Source organism: Gavia stellata, chromosome 2 (assembly GCF_030936135.1).
Source record: "Gavia stellata isolate bGavSte3 chromosome 2, bGavSte3.hap2, whole genome shotgun sequence".
Classification (NCBI taxonomy): domain Eukaryota; kingdom Metazoa; phylum Chordata; class Aves; order Gaviiformes; family Gaviidae; genus Gavia; species Gavia stellata.
The window spans coordinates 73,334,040-73,357,019 of NC_082595.1; the positions used below are offsets into that span (position 1 = coordinate 73,334,040).

General features: G+C 39.0%; 1 protein-coding gene across 2 annotated transcripts in view; it reads left to right on the forward strand.

Moving 5' to 3' along the window:
• Positions 1-1,372: 1,372 nt before the first annotated feature.
• Positions 1,373-22,980, forward strand: part of SNX14 (sorting nexin 14) — a 55,095-nt gene continuing 33,487 nt past the window's right edge. For both annotated transcript variants that reach the window (XM_059835880.1, XM_059835881.1), the window contains exons 1-12: positions 1,373-1,482; positions 1,618-1,738; positions 2,576-2,652; positions 2,765-2,843; positions 9,878-9,921; positions 13,940-14,027; positions 17,840-17,924; positions 20,182-20,338; positions 20,632-20,707; positions 21,567-21,611; positions 21,703-21,783; positions 21,939-22,053. In XM_059835880.1, coding sequence (XP_059691863.1) covers positions 1,634-1,738; positions 2,576-2,652; positions 2,765-2,843; positions 9,878-9,921; positions 13,940-14,027; positions 17,840-17,924; positions 20,182-20,338; positions 20,632-20,707; positions 21,567-21,611; positions 21,703-21,783; positions 21,939-22,053 — 952 coding nt within the window. In that variant the 5' untranslated portion in view covers positions 1,373-1,482; positions 1,618-1,633. The remainder of the gene's footprint in view (positions 1,483-1,617; positions 1,739-2,575; positions 2,653-2,764; positions 2,844-9,877; positions 9,922-13,939; positions 14,028-17,839; positions 17,925-20,181; positions 20,339-20,631; positions 20,708-21,566; positions 21,612-21,702; positions 21,784-21,938; positions 22,054-22,980) is intronic.

The following is a 22,980-nucleotide window of genomic DNA, read 5'->3' on the forward strand; positions in this document are numbered from 1 at the left end:
CAAGTAAGCCTGTTTGGGGCTCGTGCAAATGAGTATCAAAATCAACAGCAACTTTGCAAAACAACTCAAAAATAAAAGCAGGCACTTCTCCTTGAGCAGGTCTTTATCATATTTGCAACTCAGAAGCCCTTTTGCTGGTAAGATTTCCCAGAAGTTGTTTAAGCACTTTTGTCCATGGAACTAATCTTCCCATAGCCAGTAGTGTCATATTAACATGACTTTGAGCTTCCCAAGACTGAGTAACTACAGAGTTGCTGAAAGCATTCAAGCAATTTGAAAGCTCGTGACTTACTCTGTTACCCAAAGGCAGTTACTAATGTGAAGTTAGCTTTAAATGTTCTCACTAGCAATAAACTACATTCCAAAATGGGTTTATTTTCAATGTCTTAACCTTGTATACTTACTGATGTTAAGGAGGGGTCTGTGACATTTCCTACCCTGTTACAATTCTTTACAAGCAATTACGAAGTTTTGAGAGACGTTTATATGGTTTTAGTGTCCCAGTCACTAAATGATGTAGTTCAGTCATTATCTAAATATAGAACATTTAATCAGATGTAGCAGTTTCTGGCTGTGCGGTGCTGGGAGCCCCTGTTGTCCAGAACCTAAGTATTTATAACTAGGTAAGCTTTCTGTCATCAGAGATCATCTATTTACAGGGCTTAGCACAGTATGTTACACAGCAGAGCTTGAAATGCCACCCAAGTGCGTCACCGGAGGCCTGCTGGGAGGATCTCTCCGGGACGCGGGTGCTCCCCCATATCCGACCAGGCTCCACCCGGCTTGGGCGCTCGGTCCTCCTCCACTCCCCCTCTCCCCTCGGAGAAGCGTGGGCCGGGGCCCTGCCACCGCTTCTCCTGGCCACCGATCGCCATGCGCCGGGACGCTGCGGTGGGGCCGGGCGGCCCGCCCCGCAGCGAGGCTAAGGCTCCCGCAGGCCTCGGGGCGCTTCAGCGAGGTTGAGGCTCGCCGCGGCCCAGGGCAGCCCACCCCCGTCCCGCTCCGGCCCGGCCCGGCCGCCTCAGCGCCGCTGCCCGCGGGCGGAGCGCCATGTCCGCCTCCCCCGAGCTGCGGCGCCGGTGTAGGGGGGAGAGGAGGGGCAGAAGCGCCCGGCCCGGCACTCGCACCGCGCTCTTGGCCCGCGGGGCCGGGGTGCCTCACCCACCGCCGCCGCCACGTCGGGCTGCCCCCCTCCAACAACATGGCCGCCGGCCCGCGTGACGCCGGGGCCGCCGTCACGTGCCGGCCGTCACGTGCCGGTAGGACCGGAAGCGGCGCGGCGCGGCCTCCCCCTGCCCCGGCTGCCGTGGCGGCCCCGCGCGGGGCAGCGGCGGCCATGGGCTGGGTGCGGGCGGCCGGGCAGCGGCTGCGGCTGCGGCAGCGGCTGCGGGGCGCCGAGGTGCTGCGGGAGACCTGCCGGCAGTACCCGCTCTTTTGCTGCCTCCTCCTGGGGCTGGGCGCCGCCACCCTCCTCCTCAACCGGTAATCGGCCCGGCCCGGCCCGGCCCGGCCGGGAGGGGAGAGGTGGGGCGGGGCAGGGCGGGGGCGCCGGGCCGGGCCCGATATGGCACTGGTACCTTGTCATGCGGTAATGTTTATTTCCTGTTTATTTGTAAGGTATCTTCACGTTTTAATGATCTTCTGGTCATTTGTGGCTGGTGTCGTCACCTTCTACTGTTCGTTGGGACCGGATTCCCTCTTGCCCAATATTCTTTTTACAATAAAATATAAACCCAAGGTAAATACATCTGGTAACGTTCTTGTGTTTTCTTTAAATTTGGTAAGAATTTATACTGTGTAGCAATTCCTGTGTAATCCTAGGTACTTTCAGAAATACTACACATCAATACAACTCATATCCACCAACTGATAGATGTTTTGTAGCAAATATACAACAATTAAGACTTTGGATTCGTGATACATTTCTGCATAGTCCCATTGAGTCTACGTATGGCTGTAAAGGCAGTTATTGGGCGTGTTCATGGGGGTTATTTTCTGCTTCACTCATTTGTCAGTTTTGGCATTTGAGTAGCAAGTGGTTAAGAAATTATGTAGTTGTATTCTCTTTCATTGAGGCTTTTTCTTTTCTAAAGATGCTCTTCCTTTGGTAAGCCAGTGCTAAGTCTTCTTTGCTGACTGTAGTCAAACTTCTTTAAGTGGTACTGCATTTCAAAGAAAAAAAACATTCCCAAAGGAAATTGCTGTTTTCTAACTTAAAATGGTTTAATGTAGAATTTCATAAAACTAAAAATATTATAGTTACAAAAGTAAGGCAAGTTTAGCAGAGAAACCAACTGGTCTGTTATTAGACCAACTGTTGTACGGGGAGATGACTGGAGATGTGTAGGGTTATCTATCTCCTCAGACTTCTCGTGGAAGCGATTTTTCTGTTTGGTTCATTTTTTTCTGGTACGATGCCTTGTTATCTTGTTTTCCTGCTGGGAGAACAACTTTGTCTTTATGCTGTTCAGTTCTGTGTAATTGTATACTCTAAAAGGAAATTCGCGAATTTATTAGTGTATTAAGAGAGTCCTCAGTTTGAAGAATGTAAACTTGTCCAAATATCTCCTCTTAGCAATTAGAATTGCCGGAGCTATTTCCCCATGGTCACAGTTGTGCTGTATGTGGCAAGGTCAAATGCAAGAGGCACAGGTAAATGAAATACGTGGCACTGGTAAGCTTAGTATTTCTTACATTTTGCACATAGCAGCAGGAAACTTTCAATTAAATATTGTTACATCAACTTTTCCATGCTCTCCTACAGACCTACTTTGCTTTTGGAAAACTATCAGCCATGGCTGGATCTGAAAGTGCCTTCCAAGGTTGATGCATCACTCTCGGAGGTAACTGCTGCATCATTTCTTTAGTACCTTGAAATTCAGCAAGTTTTTAATTATATACCTCTTAGACCTATTAATTCTGGTTCAGCAGATAGTTCAGATTAACTTCCCGTGTATGTTAACTTGTTGCTGTAAAAGTCAAATCAAAAGAATATATGCTGGGAGGAGAGAGCTGAGATGGCCTGCTTGTTAACACAGATGTGACTGTTCCTCTAGTAGTGTGCCTAGAACATTGAAGAAACATCTGTGTAAACTGGGAAGTATATAGGAAAGAACAGTTATAATTGAACATGTCCGATTCTCGAAAAGTTAAGGATTTTAGCCTGCTTAGTCTGTTGAAGTGGAGGTTAAGAGATGATTTGCTTCAGCTGCAAAATTTTTGTAATGGAGATGATAATGTGATGGTAGCTATTTAAAATCATCAGACAAAGCTGTAACAAAATCTGTCTGAAGAAGAATAGCAAAAATACCTGTCTTCTAGTAAGACTGTAAATCGGTAATTCTGTTTTGTTCTTTGCTCTTTAAAAAGAGCTATCTGAAGAGCAATTTTTCTTTCATTTTTTTTTTCTTAATTGGTAATTGATGAACTATATTGGCAGTTAAATAGATAATCTTTTGTCCTTTTTTTTAAAGCTAGGAAGATACAGAAGCATGTTTCTAGTTTACTCTCCATTTATTTAGAATTCCAACTTTGGAGTTCTGTGGTAGGAGGATGAACAATTGGCATGTCAGAAGTGAGAAGATTCTTGCGTGTCAGCTCTTGCAATTAAAACATGGTGTATGAAGTCAAAGCTGTGTGTGTTTGTGGTATAAGCTAACACTTCAATTCAGCTGTGTGTGATGGTGTCCCGGGCATGGCCCAGAGCAAGAGTAGGAAAAGAATGAAAACTTGAAGGGAGGGATAGACAGTTGAGGAAGGTTTTTAAAAAAACACAGATAACAACTTGTTGACTTCCTTTGGTTTAATGTAATGACTTCCTCTGCAATTTCAGAAACAAACACGTATTGTTTTAAAATTACTTAATTATTAATTTTTTAAAAATAAGTTTGGGCTTAAGTGTATTAAAATAACTATTGCTGAATATCATTTCAGTAGGCTTATTTTTTTAACCTCTTCTTTTAATAATAGAATGTAAAATAGATGCTTCTATGCATGTAATATTTTTAGAATTTTGGGTAGCAAATAGCTCGATAGTTTACCAAAGGATGTGGTAAATGCTGAAGAACTGGAAATTCTCCTGTTTAGCTTAAAAGGGAATTTAATGCTAAAATGTTCTGTGTAGTATGTTATTCGCAAAAGATTCAAATAGATACCATAGTTATCTTCTAAGACTGATCTTTAAACTGTGTTGCTACACACTTGCATTTTGTATTTGATTGCTCTTGCTGTAGTTCTGTTTTTACTAAAGTGTTGTGGGCTCTTCTTTGCTGTTTCTTTTTACTTCAGTGGCATGTCCCTGGCCCTGCTTTATTTAGCAGTGTAGACATGGCTTTTGTACATCTATGCCGTGTTTCTCATTCCTTTCTTTTCTTTAGGTGCTTAACTAGAGGGAAGTGCCAGATCCAAGTCCTGTTCCTTCCTGGGACAGGGAGCCAGGGTAGTCATCTTTGATGGACCCAGACAGGCAGTCTGTTTGAGCCACCATTTTCACCTGTGTAGGATACTATTCGGAATGAGAAATCTCATTGTATTGTTCCCCATTGCAACTCTTCTGTACTGGTTAAAATGGTAGCAGGGGTTCTGCCCACTCCGTATTCCTCTTGATCATCTGCTCTGGGGATGGAACATGTAATGTGTGCCTGAAATTGGATAGCCTGCTTCGAGTCGGAAGGAGAGACTGCTCTTATTTTATTTTGTGGGTTAGTCATACATTAGAGGGAATCTGATACAGTGAGAACGGAATTAAGATTAATGAGATTCCGAAGGAGTATGGAGTGCAGCCGCCTTCTGAAAAGCAGATTCTTCAAATACTTGGAATAATTATGGGATTTTAAATTCTGGTTTAGTTTTTCTAGTTCTTCCTTTTGCAGGTTGAAGAATTTTGGCAGTGTTCTCATTCACAAATGTTTCTAATTTGAATCAGGTGTATAGTCTTTAAGCTTGTGTTTTCAAGTGCTTACAGAATAATTTAATACACACTTAAATCAGAAGAAAACCATGTTTTTCTCACAAGTGTGAATTTTTCTCTCTTGGATTGCGATGACAGTTTGTCTCACCTTGCAAATTCTTAATCTTTTGCAGCCTTGTTTTGGTTATCTAGCTGCTGTACATGGTTTAGATCAATAAGAAAAACCTGTGCTTGGACTTTCCTTCCCCCTTCATTTATGTTTATTATTATAGTTGAACTCTAAACTGCCTCAACCATGCATCTATCGATATTTGATAGTTTGGGCTGTATCCTGCAAAAAAAAAAGTGCAGTGACCTAAGTACAATTTTGTTTCCAGTTTCTAATCCATTGTGCTTTATGTTAGTATCCCAAATATTTTCTTTCTTTTTGAATTAGGATGTGGTCCCTGTTGGTCAGTTTTATGTTGTATATAATTTCGGGTGTTACAGATTGCATAAAAGAATTTGATTCTAGTATTCAGTTAACGAACTCAGCTCTTTCCCTACGATCTCATTTTTGCTATGTGAGGGATGGTTGCAAGTCAAATCTGCGGAAAGCTGCTCAGCTACTCTTGATCAGCATCATGAAAGAAGTGCCTTAGTGGCTGAAGGTGCTGTCCGTTTATCTCACAATTTTTTCTCTAATTCTTAAGTTCTCAGGTTCTTGACTTGATTATGGGACCAGGATTTTATCTCTTCTTTTTTTTTTTCTTTTCTAAAAGTAGGAAATGGACCAATGCATGACAAGAAATCAGTAATTGTCTGAACGTGCTCCTTGCCAGTCCTGAACTCTTGTAGCTACAAGAGTAGCAACACAGTGGCCTGCACTGTGCGATTGGGAATCGCTTGTTCTACCCTCAGGAAGTGGTCTCACCTATCTAGTTGTACAGTCTTTTAAGGCTTTTCAAATTGTCATTGTGGTTTACTTATCAAATCCTTGCTCCTTTCTAATCTAATTCGGCCTGGTAGTTCTGACCTGCTACTGAATCATTCATCACTCAGCTCTACAGTTCCTCCTCCTGACAACTGGCATCTGTTCTATGGCAGTCCACAGAAAGCTTGTCTTGGCAGCAATAAACTGACTAGCTTGCAGTGTTGCAGTGTATGCTAGAAAATAATTTCTTGTTTTTTCTTCAGCTGCTGCTTACATTGCTACATGCTGCATTTGGTTTTACACTTGTAATATCTTTCCAATTCAAAACTGCTCACACATAGTAGAACCAGTCATTTTGCAAAATGCTTGAAAAATAGGTAGGCTTTAAATGAAATGACTCATCGTTTGTATTTAGAACTGGAGAATAATACTTGACAGAAAAGGAAATTGCTTATCATTAGCTGTCATTCTTTGAGATGTCCTATCTACTCTGTTGGCATGTGTGCGTAGTGTGAGCCATTGAGCTTGAATAATATTATTGCTGTTGCTAGAATGGAAGTGGGTACACACGTTCTGCTTTCCTAGTGCTTTACGAAAGTGCAGTGGATGATGTGACAGGTTTTTTTCTGACTTACAGAATCACACTGATACAGTCTGTAGGGCTTATAAGGTTCATGGGAAAACTGTATGGACTGTATGCTTGAACTCCAGTTACTGGCAGTCAATTGCCTATTATTCCTTGAGTGCTTGTATTTTGCAGTATGGATGATTTCGCACTGTAGCTCTCTCTTAGCTTCAGTACAGCACCTTGGCGCAATGGAGCATCATACGTAACTGCCTCTGCCATGCCATGTGTTTAGTAAATGTGCTTTCTGTGCTTTAGTAAATCTGCTTTCTGTGTGTCCAGGATCAAGGCATTTTTATTAAGGCCATATGTAGAACTTGAGTTCTAGTGGAATGTGTCTTGACCTCCGATATCGGGACCAGTGATACGTGGACTCGAAGTATACTTCGAGTTAGTTGTCTGTCTCTGTGCATACTGTCTCTAGGTCTTTGGCTAGTGGGATTATCTGCATGGCATTGTCCTGTGGAAGTATTACTATAAAGCCCTTGCAGTGTGTCTGTGGAAGTGGGAGATAACGAGAGAAACACTGGCAAGTCTGTGAAATGGTTCAAGTGAAAGTCAGGTACTAGGAACATGGGATGAATCTCAAGGAGACCTTATCCAGAGTGGGATCAGTCATCAGGTCTTGCATCTTTCCTTCTTTCCTTGCTGATTTAATAACCACAGTAAGATGATTCTCAGAACCTTGCATGTTTGGCTTAGCTAGCAGTAAGAACGAGATCTCTCACTGTTGGAAACAATTCTAGTGGGTTTAGAAGCCTCTGGACTGTAGGCAAAGAGAGTGTCACCAAGTTATGTTAGCAGCTGATGAACTGAAATTGCAGTGACACATGCCTGATGGACAGGCTTTCAGTTCCAAAGTGGTAGTCACGGATAAGAATCTCTTTCAAGAGCAGTGCATTGTACTCCCTTTGAGTACACTGTCTTGTGCTTGAAGGTTGTCCAAATGCACTTTACAGTCCAAGCGGAAGATGGTCTGCTGTTGTTGGTCTCGATGGACTTTTGCACATAGCAGAAGTGGAGGAAGAAATAAAAGGGATCCTTTAACAGATAGATGCACAGTATAGATTTTTCTGCAGGCCTTTGCTTTTGAAAGGCACTTTTTTGAAAGAGTCTGCAGTTTGATCCCTGAAAGAAGTTTATTTTGTTAGAAACTCTGCATGAGCAAAAATAATGTTGCAATACCTGCAAGACTGAGATTTCTGTGGAGTAAATTGGTGGTTTATATACTGGTAGTGCTATGGAAGGCATCAGGGAAATCCTTTTGAATAGTTTGATCTATTGCTCTTAAGGCCAATGGTCTGTTTTCTGACTGGAGCTGGATGTGATCTCCCTCCTGTTGTCTGAAGATTAACTTCCAAAGAAGATTCTCTGGGATTTCGTGATCTCTTCTGGCCTGGGAAGTAAAGCATCTGTTGTCATCTCCCCCCAGCCTTCCACCCTGCTTTTAATGGAAATATGAGATTTGGGGGCGGGGGGAAGGAGACATTTAGCTTACCCATCCATCATCAACACATGATCATATTACAATTTCAAGATCTGTTACTGCTATAGCACATAGGGGTAGGAGAAAAGACATTGATGACTTTGTATGGTCCACAACACAGACATCTAAAGTTATCCCAAACTGGAAAACATCCCTTCAGAGGGAAGGTGAAGGAAAAAAAATTCTCCTTCATGCTTAAAAATAAAGGGAGGAAAATCACTGAAATAGAACAGTTGCAAAAGGGAGAGTATCTTATAAAATTTGAGTAGGTGATATTCTTAGTAGTGAAGACAGAAAAAGAGTATTCATCAGCTGCTCAAGTTTGAAGAATTGAGAGTAATTAAAAAGATTGTGGTGTGCATTTTACTGAGCATGCTTTTACAATCATGAGTAGAGCAGAGGCATATAGTGCCCTAAAGATAATATAAATTTAGCAAGTCTTGAATTCTTGCAGTGCACGCAGTGTGAGTGCAGCAGCAAATCTTGTAAGAGGAGTAATGCTTATTCTCATAAATGACACTTGTATATTAGCTGTTACATGCAGCTTTCCTTTCGAACAAATTTTACATTTTTATTTGAACACAGTGACTTCTTTTGCAAAACCTTTCCTTCAATAGAATACGGCTCAGCAGCCTCATGTAGCAACGCATGTATTCTCTCTTACTCCCCTGATCAGCATTGATGCTGCCAAGCACAAACTGATCTCTAAAGCAGTGATTCCAACTGAGGGTGGGCTGCAACAGGAGGTTTTGTGGAATATATCTTGGGTTATAGTGAAGGAGGAGAAATCTCAAGAAAATTTCATCCTTCCTTCTCCTTCCTCATGTTGCTTTTTCTTGGCACTGTCTGACTTTTCCCCTTCCCTTCAGAAGTTTTCTTATTGCTAATCATGGTGCAAGGACTGTGACAGTTACTTGAAACTTTTGTGTAGGTGTAAGGAGAGCTGCCAGCGCTGCAGTCTGGCTAGCAGTACACCTTGTGTATATAGTGGTGGCAGCCCGTTGATTGAACACAGACTGTCACCTCCCCTGCCTCCCTTCCTGCTGTGACTTTGAAAGCCAAGCTGAACCAGGGTGTGCCTGTGGCACGGCTGCAACAGCACCGGTTCTTCCTGATTAACCCAGGTTTTCTGGCATGGAAAAGGCAACCATGGGCTTGGCCTGTGAAGAATAGGTTTGATGGAAAGGGTGGAAAAGATTGTCCTACAGAGATCCATGTAGGTGGGATATACAGGGGCTAGGAACAGGAGAGAGAAGGCCATGAGGATACATGTAGGACAAGGTCTTTGGGAAGTGCTCTGGTTGGAGCTTCAGTAGATGGCTGGACCATAAGGCAGGCTTTGTTGAAAGCTGTGGTGCAGGATGTGGAGAAAGGAGAATGGCTTTCCTAGAAGTTGCTTTTTAGGGTTCTTCTTTTGCTTTCTTTGTGACTGATGAGCATAGAGGATCAACTGGCCCACTTGGAGGCTGAAGGAGAGTTGGAAGAGGTGGAGGTTTGGATGAAAAAGTATGGAGGTGTGTGTCAGTGTAGGATGGGTAGCTGTGCCTGTGGAAGACTCCACACTACATCAGAAAAGAACAGGGACTGATCTGAAAAATTAGGGAAGGGCTGTTTGAGGTAAGATTACATTTTTCATAGCATTCGCCTAACAGAGTGGCCACGGCACTGTGCTTCACATTGTCGATAGTACTAGTGACAGCCGTTTCACGTTGATATCTGATGAAACTATCGCTTTGTTGCTACTTGCCCGAAGTACTGATTAGTATGCAAAATGATTGATCTCACAATAGGATCACAACGTACACATTTGTATGTTAAAGTTTTATGATATATGATTTATATTCTATGAATTTTGGAAGGTGTCTGTGTTTTTTAACTCTTCTAACTTGCTCTATTTAGAGCAAACTGTTTATTTTGTAATGTGGTTGTCTTTGTTCTGCACAGGTGCTTGAGTTGGTGCTGGAAAACTTCATTTATCCATGGTACAGGTACGAGCTTTGCCTAAAAGTTACTGGTTTTGAATGTCTTAAATATCTGTCAAAATGTTTAAGAAATAGTCACCTGAAAATAAACATTTCTGTTTCTTTAGTAAAGTATAAAGTATACTTTTAAGTGCTAGAGTTTCATAATTTTATTGTCTCTTAGCAGAGTAGAACAGATTTTTAAATAATTTAGACATGATAAAGGTGGTTCTGAAATTTGTGTTTCATCCTAAAAACACTTCTAGGTTATTCACTTTTATATGTTAATTTTCTAATAACTCCTACTTGGAAGTACATATGGCTTGATTAAAACATGTAAAAACTCAACGCGCCCCCCCCCCCCCCCCCCCAAATTTATTTCCAGATTAGAAGCATACTGATCTGTGATACTGCTTTAAAAAAAAAAATCACTTCACAGTTTTTTAAAAACAATAATTCCACTTCTAATTAATATAGAAAAGGTATTTTGAATACATGTTGTGGCCATCCTCTTGCAGAACATCTGGTGATTTACTGAGTTTTAAGGCTCTGAGCAGTTATGCTGAGCTGAATAGAGTAGTACTGTGTAAATAACTTCAAAATAGTGTATAAAGAAAAGACTATGGCTAATTCTTTTTTTTTTTTTGCCTTGTACCTTTATATATTAATTAGTGCTTCAGAGTACTCTGTAAGAAGACATTAAATATATTTTTAATTGATCATGCTGACATCAACGTGTCAACAACATTTTGCCTTAATTCTGAATTTGACTTTTTCATTGGATGGAAAGGTTCAGTTTTGTGCTAAAAGAAATAAATACTTTTTTCCTTTTACTCTATGCTGGTTTTTTTCTGTCTCCCTGGGATCTAAAATCTTCTGGGTGGACTTCTTTGCATGATTGGTTTTTAATTGTGGCCAATATCTGCATGTCTCACATCTATCTTTGTGTGATGAATACACTGAAGTATAAAACTTAACTGCTTATGCGAACAGCAGAGGGAGCTTTAGCACCATGTATTGTGAACGATCAAGTTGGAAAACTCAAGGGTTTTAACTTTCAAATACAGAAAACTAAAGCATGTTCTGTTGGGCTGTTTGATAAAGTAACAAATGTAAGGGAACTGTATTCTGTATTTCATAATTTGAAATTAGATAGGATTTTTTGGCTGGTGGAAGGTGTCTTCAGTGTCTTAGTTTTGGACTGACAAGGAAACTTGGATTCCACATATTACTTACATCTCTGAACTTAAGACGGTGGAAGTCTGGAATACATTGTATGGTGGGGATAGTAATATTGCATAGTTAGAAGTTCAGTGCAAAATATACTCGTTATGGAGCCACCCAGCCTATATTCTGCTGCATCTTGCCCTCTGGTGAGCTGTATAGATAGATGTTCGTGCACTGTCTTTAGTTTTACAAGGCTGCACCTCTGGATTTTGAACTAGCTCCATAAATTAACAGTGTGCTGATCAGACCTAATAAGCTTTCCGTGAACCTGAAGTACTGGGCGTTCAATGAGCTACAGTGCAGTGGTATCGGAGTAATTCTGCAGGAAACAACTTGGTCCTGAAAGGCTTACTGGTTTCAGCTTAACAGTGGTAATGTCAGATCTGGTCTCATTCCCTCTAGACATTCATGTGGTTCTATGCTTTCCTGTATTTCCAGCAACAGCTGTGCAGAGAGGCCTGAACTGTGTGTCTGCGTGCAGCCATTTGAGGTCTGTCTCATAGAGCATGTTAGCTCTGACTTTTCCTACTTAGGTGTACCTACAGTGTTTGCATAGCTCAGCTCAGCCTGGAGAAAGGACTCTTGCATTTATGAAATGTTTTTTTCTGAGCTAACAAGCTCACTGACTCTGGATAATTCTTCATAGAGCCAAATCAAAAGCCTTTGCATCCAGACTATCCTTATTTAGCAGTGTGGATAACCACCAGCAGGCAATTCAGACTTGTCAGACTAGGTTGGTAAAACAGTTTGCTGCTTTCCCTTGCAGAAAAGTCTGGGCATAATGCCTTATGCTAGCTGCCTCCCTTTCAAGTGAATGGAATTTGTGCAGAAGCTACCTTTTTTTTTTTTTGGTGTCCTGCCAGCTGATGTCTTGCAGCACCTTGCACACTCTGGACTTTAGAGAGGTAACATGACATACCTTACTCAGAAGCCTGGGAAGTGTAACGCTTACCATAAATGTGTGTTGCAAGATAGAATCATAGATTTATTGCTCAGGAAATAAAGTGCTATAAGCAGGGAAAATCTGTGCTTTATGTTTGTTTCATTAATAAACTGGGTAAGAATTTGTAATATTTTGTTAGCAGGTCAAAATTTAGAGGCAAACATCCCCAAACTTGGATCAGTTTTGGGGAATGAAGATTAGTACTAAAAATCCAGTGAACTCTACTGAAATAAGTAGTTACATCTATGTGCATTTTTTGTTTGGTATTTTTCGAAGTATTTATACTGGTTATATTTAAATATTTGTGTTTTAAGATTTTTTTTTCAACTATATGAGAAGAATAGAGCATAGCTGGAAGCAATCCAAGTTTGTAGGGCTACAAAACACTGGTCTGAATCTATTGCTTATGCTGTATGCTGTACAAGAAAACTATATAATATATTGATTATACCAACCTCATTTTAAATAGGAGAGTTTAAAATTTGAATGAGTTACTCTATGCTTACTGAATTTTTTTGGTTGCTACTGCAACTCCAGTTCTCTCAGATTAGAGTATAATCCAGTAATTACCACATTTTTGTAATACATTACTGTGGAAACATTTTTCTTTAATAGTGACTAAAGCCAGTGTTTTCACATATGGAGCTGCTTTTATTTTAAATGCAGGTAATGCAAGAAAAATACAGTATTTTTGTTGAGTTGCAAACCATAGCTTTACAGTTTTATCCGCTTGCAACTTATTTTCTTCATCTTTTTGATAGAAGTTGGCCAAATTTCATAAGAATAATTGACACACAATGGAAAAAAATCACTTTGATATCTGTATATGGGTTTCATTTATTAGTAGATCCCATAAGACTTTCCATGCAATAGCAGCTGGGTGTATCTCTTTTGAGACATTGGACTCAGTAACTGTTTACAGTTAACAGACGGAGCCTTTTTCTTTTAGCAAATCTCTCCGTTGTACTGACAGTTGTGTTTTTAAGTTTTTCCTCAAATACTGGGAAAATGCAGCCAATTTTTAAAATGTTTCCAAGTGAGTTATTTGGACTTTCCACTGTGTCACTAGAGATTTGAGATTTTACAGGTTCTTGATGGCTTTTTTTCACCAGTCTTCAGTCTGCTGTGATTAAAAGAATGTCTCTGCAAACCTATGGCACATTGTGAAAAGTATGTGGCATAAAGTCATGTCCAAGTAGAATTAGCCAAGAGAGTTTTATCCAAGTGTCAATAAAATAACAACAACTTGATCCAAATTACTTCATGTATCTTGTTGTCTGTCAAATACTAGTAATACAGTCATACAATTTGTTTGCCCTAATCCCTTGGCTTCCTTTGACAGTGTGGGTATTTGCTAACCATATTGCTTCCAAAATGTCAGCTGCTGATCTTAAAACAAACCAAGCCTTCCCCTACAGTATTCTTATCTGCGTATGATTAGCTGTTGGAGGATGATTGTATTCCTTATGCCAGGCTGCTTTCTGCTAGCTTAACTGGGGTATGTGCTTACGGTACTCTTACTCCAATCACTTCAGGCCACTGAACTAGGAAACGTTTATATATGTGAAAACTAAGTTAGATTTTACTCAATCAAAATCATGCAGACAGTATATTAGAGCAGGAATTGGTATATAATTACAATTTACTGACATATTTCTTAAGCCACTGTTGTGTGCACAAAACATAGTGGGAATGCTGTGTATTTTATTCCAATCTGCCCACACTTGGTAGCTTTCATTTCAGTTAATACCAGTTGAAGTGTGACCATTGAATGTTCTTATTCCAGCATTTAGTAGTGCCAAATGTATTGGGGTTGGATTAATATAAATGTATTTTATTCTGTTTTCTTACATAACGTGCTTTACAACACTGCAGAAATATTACTGACGATGAATCCTCAGTGGATGAACTGAGAGGCACACTGCGGTTTTTTGCATCTGTATTAGTTCGGAGAATTCACAAGGTAAGGTGACGTAAAGGTATTAATGTTGTTCTTCCATCAGAAATAACTGATATCCATCTATAGTGAGTTCCTTAATTTTTTTATATGGCAATTCCAAAGTCAGTCTTACAGAGACTATAGGCAATTTCCATCTAACTTTCTTCTTTGTGTTGTCTGTTTCCTCCTTCTGGAGCTTATCCCATTCCTGGTTATAAACAATCTTTGAAGATTCATCATTGGAAGTGTTCAACGTCAGGTTGGGCATGGCATTGAGCAACCTGATCTAGTGAAAGATGTCCCTGCCCACAGCAGGGGGGTGGACTAGATGGTCTTTGAAGGTCTCTTGCAACCCAAAGTGTTCTGTGATTCTATGGTTCTTGCAAATGGATTTATTTTTTACACCAGTGCAAGGCATTATTAAAACCTTGGTATGATCAAGTGGAAAAAATTTTGATAATTATAAAAAAGGACTATTAGAAAATGGTTAGCAGTGTACCTGCCTCACAGCTTCTGCTTGCTTGACTTCTTTAAATGCAGACAAAGTCCTCACATTGTCTATAAAGAATAGGCTGTCATTAAGTGAATAGCTTACTATAAGAATTAAAACAGGTATGGTTCTTATATTAATGTAGTTATTAAGAAACATTCTAAAGACTAAAGATTCAAATTTTTTATTCTCTGTGTTTAATATATTAGCACATATACTTTGTTTTCTGGTAAAGTGCTTCAAGCCTGTTTTACAGCAACTGCTTCTAACTTTCTGGCTATTCTAAGCAGTAAGAGTTGCTAACTCTGTTTCCAGGTTTACTCAGTGCTGGCCCCTCTGGAGCAACTACCATAAATGTGTGTCTCTTTTCCCCTCCTTAGTAACAGCAATATTTCCTAGGCTACAAGTTGTACATGTACTCTGTCATGACTGATTAACAGCCTGATTCTGTCCTTGTTACATATCAAATCCAGATGACTTTCTTGTTTACTCAAACTCAAGCATGTTGCTTTTTAAAGTGAACATGGGGGAAGATTAGGAAATGTCTGTATAGCGCAGACATTATATGGAGGTGTGAAAGTGAAGTAAATCTTTCAAAGTGAAAATCTAGAGCAAGGTCTTAAAATCTAATTTGGAGTTGTAATATATGCAGGTGTTAGTTGCGTTGTTCGTAGATCCATTGTTGATTCAGAAAATTATGATGTCTCCTCTATTGATCATGTAATAAGGTATTAATTGTGTTCTCTCAGATCAGCTCTAGCATCCTTAAGTGGAGTATTAATTTACCATATCTGCCTTTGACATTAATGAAGTAAAGGTAATATATTCAGTTCTTTATATCTGGGTAGACAACACGGGCAACAAAAAGTCAAGACGTGTACAAGTATTAAGCACTGTCAGAGGAATTACAAAATAAAGGCCGTCACAGAAACACATTTCTCGTTATAAATGTTTAGATTTATTTGTATCCATCCTATAGAATTATGTCATTTATTTTGTCTGTTTATGTGAAGTGGTACAGATATTGCAAGCAAAAAGGTACTCATAGTAACTTTGTGGTTTGGAACAAAATTGAAACTTTGCATGCTCAGCCATGCAGGGGAGCATGGTGTCTCATGCTATGCTATTTTTTTTCAGCTCATACTCTTTTTTTCTGCTGAACAAGTGTTCTTGTGTGTGCACACACCCACGTATGCATTCAGACAGCCTGAACTAATAGCTGTGGTGCATATACTACTGAGAATGTTGTGTGTAGAAATCAAGAGTAGATATGCAAGTTGCAAATAAAATACCAACAACTTCTCATTTTAGGAATCCTAGTTTAAAGCTTCAGTAGTTAGCTGAAAAGGATTATGACAGAATGGTTTATAGCCCTTCAGCTCTGATACAGTGTCCTTTATAACCTCATTTCAGGAGAAATTCGTCACTGATTGCAAAACAAAATAGTCTTATGCCTTTGCCAAACAGCTGTACTTCGATTTGGATTTATTATTAAATGCTTGAAAGCAATAGCTCTAGCTAACAGACACAATTTTTTTTAAATTCAGGAACTACTATGTGTAAGAAAAAACAGACTTTTTTTTTCCTTTTTTTAGGTTATATCTTTATACTTTTTTTGCCAAAGAATCTTCTACTTTTGAATTAAGACTTAAAATTACAAATTGCTTCAGTGAAAAGAATTTCTGTTTAAGGCTGCCTAGGTGGATTTTTTGAGGTGTAGTTGGTGAACAAAGTAACAAGCACTTCAGGCCACTCAGTTCTTAAGTATATGCTGAAATCTCCCTCTCCCTCTCCCTGAAATTTCTGTCAAAAGTCCATAGTGTTTACTACAGCATCGATAACAGTTTGCTTGCTGTGCTCTTTGGCTTACCTCTGGAGGAATAAACACTCCCCTGTCTCTATGTTCCATAGGAAACTCTTGATTTATTGAAATTACTGTTGAAATGTGAGTCCCAAAGGACAGGGTTCTCCATTCACGAGCAGAAGCTCCTACTTCATTGCTTGTAAATAGGAGTTGACCTTCATTTAGTTAGTTACTTTTAGGCAGTTCTAGTCAATTGTACTAGCTTGTCTGGGCTGGCCAGGTGAGGTTATAGCTGTGCACCTCAAATATTACAGGGGAGTGTGCAGGAATACATGATATTCTCCTTTTAAGAATGAATAAAACTTTTCTCTCAGCTCTGGCCTTTGCAATTACACTGTCTCCTTGTCTGGCAAGAGCAACTTTCATGCTTCTGCTTCATTACTTAAGGTCTTTATTTGACTTAGTATTGAGGAGTGACAAACCCCATTAGGAAAAAAAACATGTTCAGAAGTCTTAAATTTTGGATGTTTGCAACTGCATGTTTCTGCTTCTCTGGGACATCTTTTGCTTTTGTTTAAAATAAAGGGCATGCGAAGTGTAAATCAGTTTCTAGAGAAGTTTCTGTGGAAACTACTGCAGCTGCTAAAGAAGAATCCCGTAAAACTGTATGGGCTGGGGACTGACTGGCTGTGGAGAGAAGCTCTGCTGCAAAGCACCTGGCCCCCAGGTAGACAGTAAGCTGACTATGAGCCAGCAGTGTGCAGTGGCAGCAAAGAAGGCCAACGGTATCCTGGGCTGTACTAACAGGAGCAGAGGCAATCAATCAAGGAAAGTGATTATATGCCTTTACTTGATGCTCTTTAGATGGCATCAAGGATACTGCATCCACTTTTGGGCTCTCCATTACAAAAGAGACATTGATAGAGTGGAGCAAGTTCAACCAAGGGGCCACCAAGATGTTTGGGGCTGGAGCACTTGACCTGTGAGCAGAAGCATGTGATACTGTTGCTGCACTCAGTCATCTTGATTCAGTAACTCAAGTTCTCCTTTGGTTCTGCTCTCACCTGAGCTGGGACACGTTTTTCTGCATATACGTAGAGAGGAAGGTTTCGCTTTGCTTTTAGTCCTTGTAGATATGATTGTGAGGGTTAAGGTATACAAGTACTAGAAGCAGAGTGTAGTTAACTTGCTTTTGTTGGTGGTCAAATCTTCATGTAGAACTAGGTGTCATATACTGTGACTTGGAAATTAAGCTGTATTACTATAGTTACTGCAATGGAAGAATCATAATGGGAACAAGTTGATAATAAATGTGTTAGCAGTATTGTTCATGGCATTTAGTTCTACGTGGTGTTGTATGCTTTGCCCCGAAGAATGAGCATACTGTCAGTTCACCTAGAGAATTCATGGGTTGTTTCTTAAGGGTTCATTTTATGTTTAGAACGGGGACATATAAGCAAATTAATACGTTTGATAGTTGTCTAATAAAATTGGGGAAAAAAACTAGAACAATTCTGGTTTTATTTTAAAATTATTCTTTAGGTGGATATTCCAACTGTTGTAACAAAGAAGATGCTCAAGGCAGCAATGAAACACATCGAAGTGATAGCCAAGGCCAGGCAGAAAGGTAAAGACTTAATACGTTGTCACTTTCAAAGGGCAAGTATAAATGTTTCGTTTTGCATGTTTGTTAGTATATTTGCTAAATCTTTTCATCCTCACTGCCTTCTCTTAAAAAAAAAAATGATCCTTTTGTATTTTTCTTCTTGCAAAGAAGGTTGCAAAGACAAATAGAGAAAAAGTTACAGTACAAATAATCTCTCAGTTTTGATTTTCATTTCCTCACATTGAAAATACTAAATTTCTTTCTCTGTATGGTAAACAGGAATGTGTTTTTTGTTTATTCAGAGCAATCAAGATCATTTAGCAATGCTTCTTGAAGGTTTTCCTCTGTATTCCAGACAAGCAATTAGAAATTAAAGGATTTGCATGTCTGTGCACTGTACTGTAACTGTAACTCTTACAGCTAGGTTGATTTCACATCTGCACACTAACATGAGCAGTTACTGGAGTTGTTCAAAATGTTGAAGAGTTAGGTTTGTTTATAAGCCATGGAGAGACTTTGAGCAGTAGCATATTTAATTATTATCCAAAGAAGAATACCTTCACAAGCCTAATGTAAAAATTATATTAAAACTGCACATTGAAGGAATATTTGGAAAATAGAACACTTGCTGTTGGAAAATAGTTATCTTTTTTTTTTCCCCACTGGCTGTGTTCCACAATGCTGTATCTATTGAATGTGGTTTCATTCAACTTTTAAGCATAGATGTTTACTTTCACTGGAGTCGTGAACTTCCCTCCCTTCCCTCAAAACATCTGCTTAATATCCATAAGTATATGCCATTGGTCCTGTAGTGGGTAATGAATAACAATAATGAGACATAATGTGATCACATTAGATGTTTTTCATGGCACAACAATAATTTCAAGATACTAGATTATCTTGCAGTGGTGTTTATGCCTAATTTCGTATTTCCTTTGATTTCTACTAAGGAGTTGGAAACACTTTTCTTTAGCAGCAAAGATCTGTATTTTAAATGCATGGCATTGAAAATATAGCCATTTTCTTCAGTGTTTTAAAGGAAAAGACTCATTCCCTGAGGGCAGATGTGTGAAATAGAAGGTGAAAATGACTTTTAGTAGTGCTTTCTAGTAAAAGTTGCTAAACCAGCCACGGTAATATATGATTCAGAGGCAGCTTTCAGGCTTTGCTTTGGTTGCTAGTTGAGCCTAGACTTTTCTCTTTATTTTCTAAATCCTTTTTCAGATGATTGCTTTAGGGGGCATTTCCTTTTTTCCTACTCTTCTTACTCTTACGTCTCTTAGTAATTCCTCAGTATTTGCACAGACACTTCCATGATTCATTACCTGTCCTTGCCAGAGAGTGCATGCCTCCTCTCTGCTTTTAGTGACACCGAGTAGGCAGATTTATCAGACAATATACATTCCTTCATCCCCTGTATAAGCTGATACCCCTCGTGGTTCTTGGTTGTGAAGGACAAGCTAGTAGGCCTCTGTACTAAATTCAATATGCTGGAAACAAGCTTTAACCTCCTAGGTTACAGGTACGTATTAGGTACCTGACCTGTGCCTGGTGTGGTTCTTGGCATGAGGCTGTGCCAGATTGGTAGTGCAGCTGGGTATGATTTATTACAGCTCAGTTGTTGCCTTTGAAGTGATTTGAAGGAATATAACATTGTTGCATCTAATTAATATGTATAGTTTTAATCTGATAAAGCAGGTGTTCTTTCAACTTCATACAGCGGCTTATAAGAGGCAGCACTCTTGCAGGTCCCTATGCTGCATTTGGTTTGATTTACGCTGTGTTTAAAATATGTTCCTTCACATTCGTTTCTAAATGTTCTAAGCAGGAAACAGATATAACAGGATTGAATAAAAGTTTAACTTTACGTTGATTTCAAATTCTGTAGGCAAGTCGATAGGTAGAAGCCCAATAAATGGGAGACTGTGAAGGAGGTCAAGAAAAAAGCAAGTAGAGGCAGACTTTGGGCAATGCAGTTTTTTAGAAAAATCAAGATGTTAGTTCTTCAATTATTATAAATGAGAAGACATTCTGGAAACCATGCAAACTGCAATTGTTTGGTGAAGGAATTCTTGTTTCAAGGTGAGGTTTTATTTTTACGTAGCCAGGATTCAAAGTCTAAGCCAAGGTTCTTTTGTAAAGTTTCAACATTGTATCCCTTTGGCAGTTGTATATGTGCTAAAAGTATTAACTTTTTAGCTCAAATGAAAAGCTATTGCCTCTTAATTCACAATAAGAAAAAGCTGAAACAACTCATAATGCTGTTTTTTACTTGCAGTAAAAAATGCAGAATTTCTACAGCAAGCTGCTTTAGAAGAATATGGACCAGAACTCCATGTTGCTTTGAGAAGCCGAAGAGATGAACTTCACTACTTAAGAAAACTTACTGAACTTCTTTTTCCTTATATTTTGCCCCCAAAGTCAACAGAGTGCAGGTATAGAAATTATTGAGAATTGTGTTCTTTGAAGTATCTGCATACTATGTACTACAATAATTTTGGGGAATGAAAGAATGAACTCCAAAGTCATGTTCCTCATCCTTCCTTCTTATCCCTTTGTTTATGAGTTTTTTGATTGGTCTTAAACATATTCTAGTACGCTTAAGGTGTTATTAAATACTAAAATATTTCCCAGTAAAATACAATGGCATTGGAAACTTCACTTAGAAAATTATGTAATTTAGTATTAGTTCTGATTTTTTTTCTTTCTTTTTTTTTTTTCTTTTCAGATCTCTGGCTCTTCTGATAAGAGAGATTCTGCCTGGTTCCGTTTTCCTTCCCTCAATGGATTTCTTAGCTGATCCTGTAAGACTTCGGAGCACAGGAATAATCTTAATTTATTCAGTATTACTGTTTTCCTACTAAGTGTGTTGTGGTAAAGCAAATGATGCGCAACGACTGACTTACTGTGCATTATGACTGGGTAAAAGAAAAAGAAATCTTGTGGCCAGTGTTTTTGTTTGTTCATTATAACTGCTTTGAGTGCTTAACTGACTGAACTGACTAAAATACAGTATTGGCATGATCTCTTAAGAATGTATTTGTAATGAAGCACTACAATTCCTGTTAAATGGGAGACTGCTGTGTTAGTATAAGCATCTTCAAATTGCTCTATCTATGTTTAAACAAGGGCTCAGTTACTTGAACTCTAGCTGTATGTATCTTTATAGCAGTGTAAGTAAACCAGCCTTTTTTGCAGCTGTATTGAAATAAATTCTTTTGTCCTTAATTCTGCATATAAGAGGGCATTTATTTCTAAAGATGGAACACTGCCATCTTTGATTTTTATTTATGCATGTATTTTAATAGGCAAAATTGCAATACTTATGAAGGTTCATATCACCTAGCTGCAAGCAGAAAGTACTGTAGCTGTGGAAGTATTAGTAGTTCATTAGATCTGCACTAACAGTAAAAATACTTCGTAGAGCTTTCCTCCACTGGGTAGGGAATGTTTCTGTACAGGTCTCTCCAGAAATTCCCTGACTTGTAAATACTTGAAGAGACTGTTGAAGGTTAATTCTCAAATACTGTTCCCAGGCTTTGGGGTTTTTTAAGTATTAATATATTCACAGGTTTAAACTTGGGCATAACATAGCAGTGAAATGATTTTCATCTGATTTGTTGAGTTTCTTTAATAGTAATTTTGTATTGTGTTTTCCTGTAGGATACTGTCAACCATTTGCTGCTGATCTTCATTGATGATAGTCCAGTGAGTACTGACGAAGTTAAAACAGTAGTAATTTGTTCACCCATTAAGGAAGCTTTCTTACTCAATTGTCTCTTGTCATTTTTTTCTACAGCCTGAGAAAGCAACTGAACCTAGTTCTTCATTGGTTCCATTCCTTCAGAAATTTGCAGAGCCAAGAAACAAAAAACCATCTGTAAGCAACAGCAACATTTATTTCCTTCTCTGTTTTGAATAAGTGTTTTACTTTACCTGTTGTTTTTGTTCTTTACCTGTTGTTTCTGTTTGTGCATTATCTATATATTCACTGAAAGTTTGAAAATTGGCTGACTGCATTTTTAACCTACTAAGGTCCTGAAACTGGAGCTAAAGGAGATCAGAGATCAGCAAGACCTTTTATTTCGGTTTATGAACTTCCTGAAACAGGAAGGGGCAGTCCATGTGCTGCAGTTCTGCCTGACTGTAGGTAAGATTGCATATGTATGCTGAGGTATATTTGATGATCTTTAAAAGCTTTAGGTATTTGCATGTTGAAGTGGATATTCAGTCTCAGAACTAGGCAGCATTGTTAAGCAAGAGATTACTTTTCAGGATCTGTGTTCGCTTACTTTAATGTCTGATTCTTGAATGCTAATCTTGGCAATGTTAATGTCAGTGTGGACTGTAGGTCTTAATTGTATTTCTGTTTATTGATAAAGGTTGGACACTTTAAAATAGAATATTCTTGTAAGAAGAAATTTCTGGCCACTGATACAAAGTACAGCTGCCTTTTTTTAATACGTGGTTACTAAAGTATTACTAATATGAGCTGTTCATCATGAAAAGCTTCTCATGTTCTTTTAGCTTTAAAATTCTGATTTCTGTAAAGAACAGAAACATAATAGGAACATTAAAGATGTTGAAACCTTCTATTCAGTAACCTGTACCTTGGTTATGAAGCGTGCATTTGGTTTTACCATTACACAAGTATTGTTTGAAAAGCCTTTTCTTTTCCAATAAGGTTTTCTTGAAGTTTCTGTAAGTTAGAGTGGTTTCTTTCAAGTTTTTTGGTCAGCTAGTAGTTAATTACTGGCTTACCAAAATAATGGGTTTTTTTTGGTTTTAGTAAACAAGTATTTCCATGTTGCGTAGGAAATAAAGGGTGCGTCTTCATGTCCCAAGTCCATACATACATCAGGAAGATGTGAAATTAAATTAGACAGACTTTATATCATAAAATACTGCAGAATTCATTAATCATTACATAAGAGAAATATAAATAAACTATGAGCACATAAGAAGCTGCATGCACAGAATCCTTCTGAACAGGTTGTCTTTTTGTCGGAAAAACGCCTCTCCTCACCAAAAAACACCAAAGTGATTACCTTTTCAGTCCTGGTGGTACCTGCAGGGT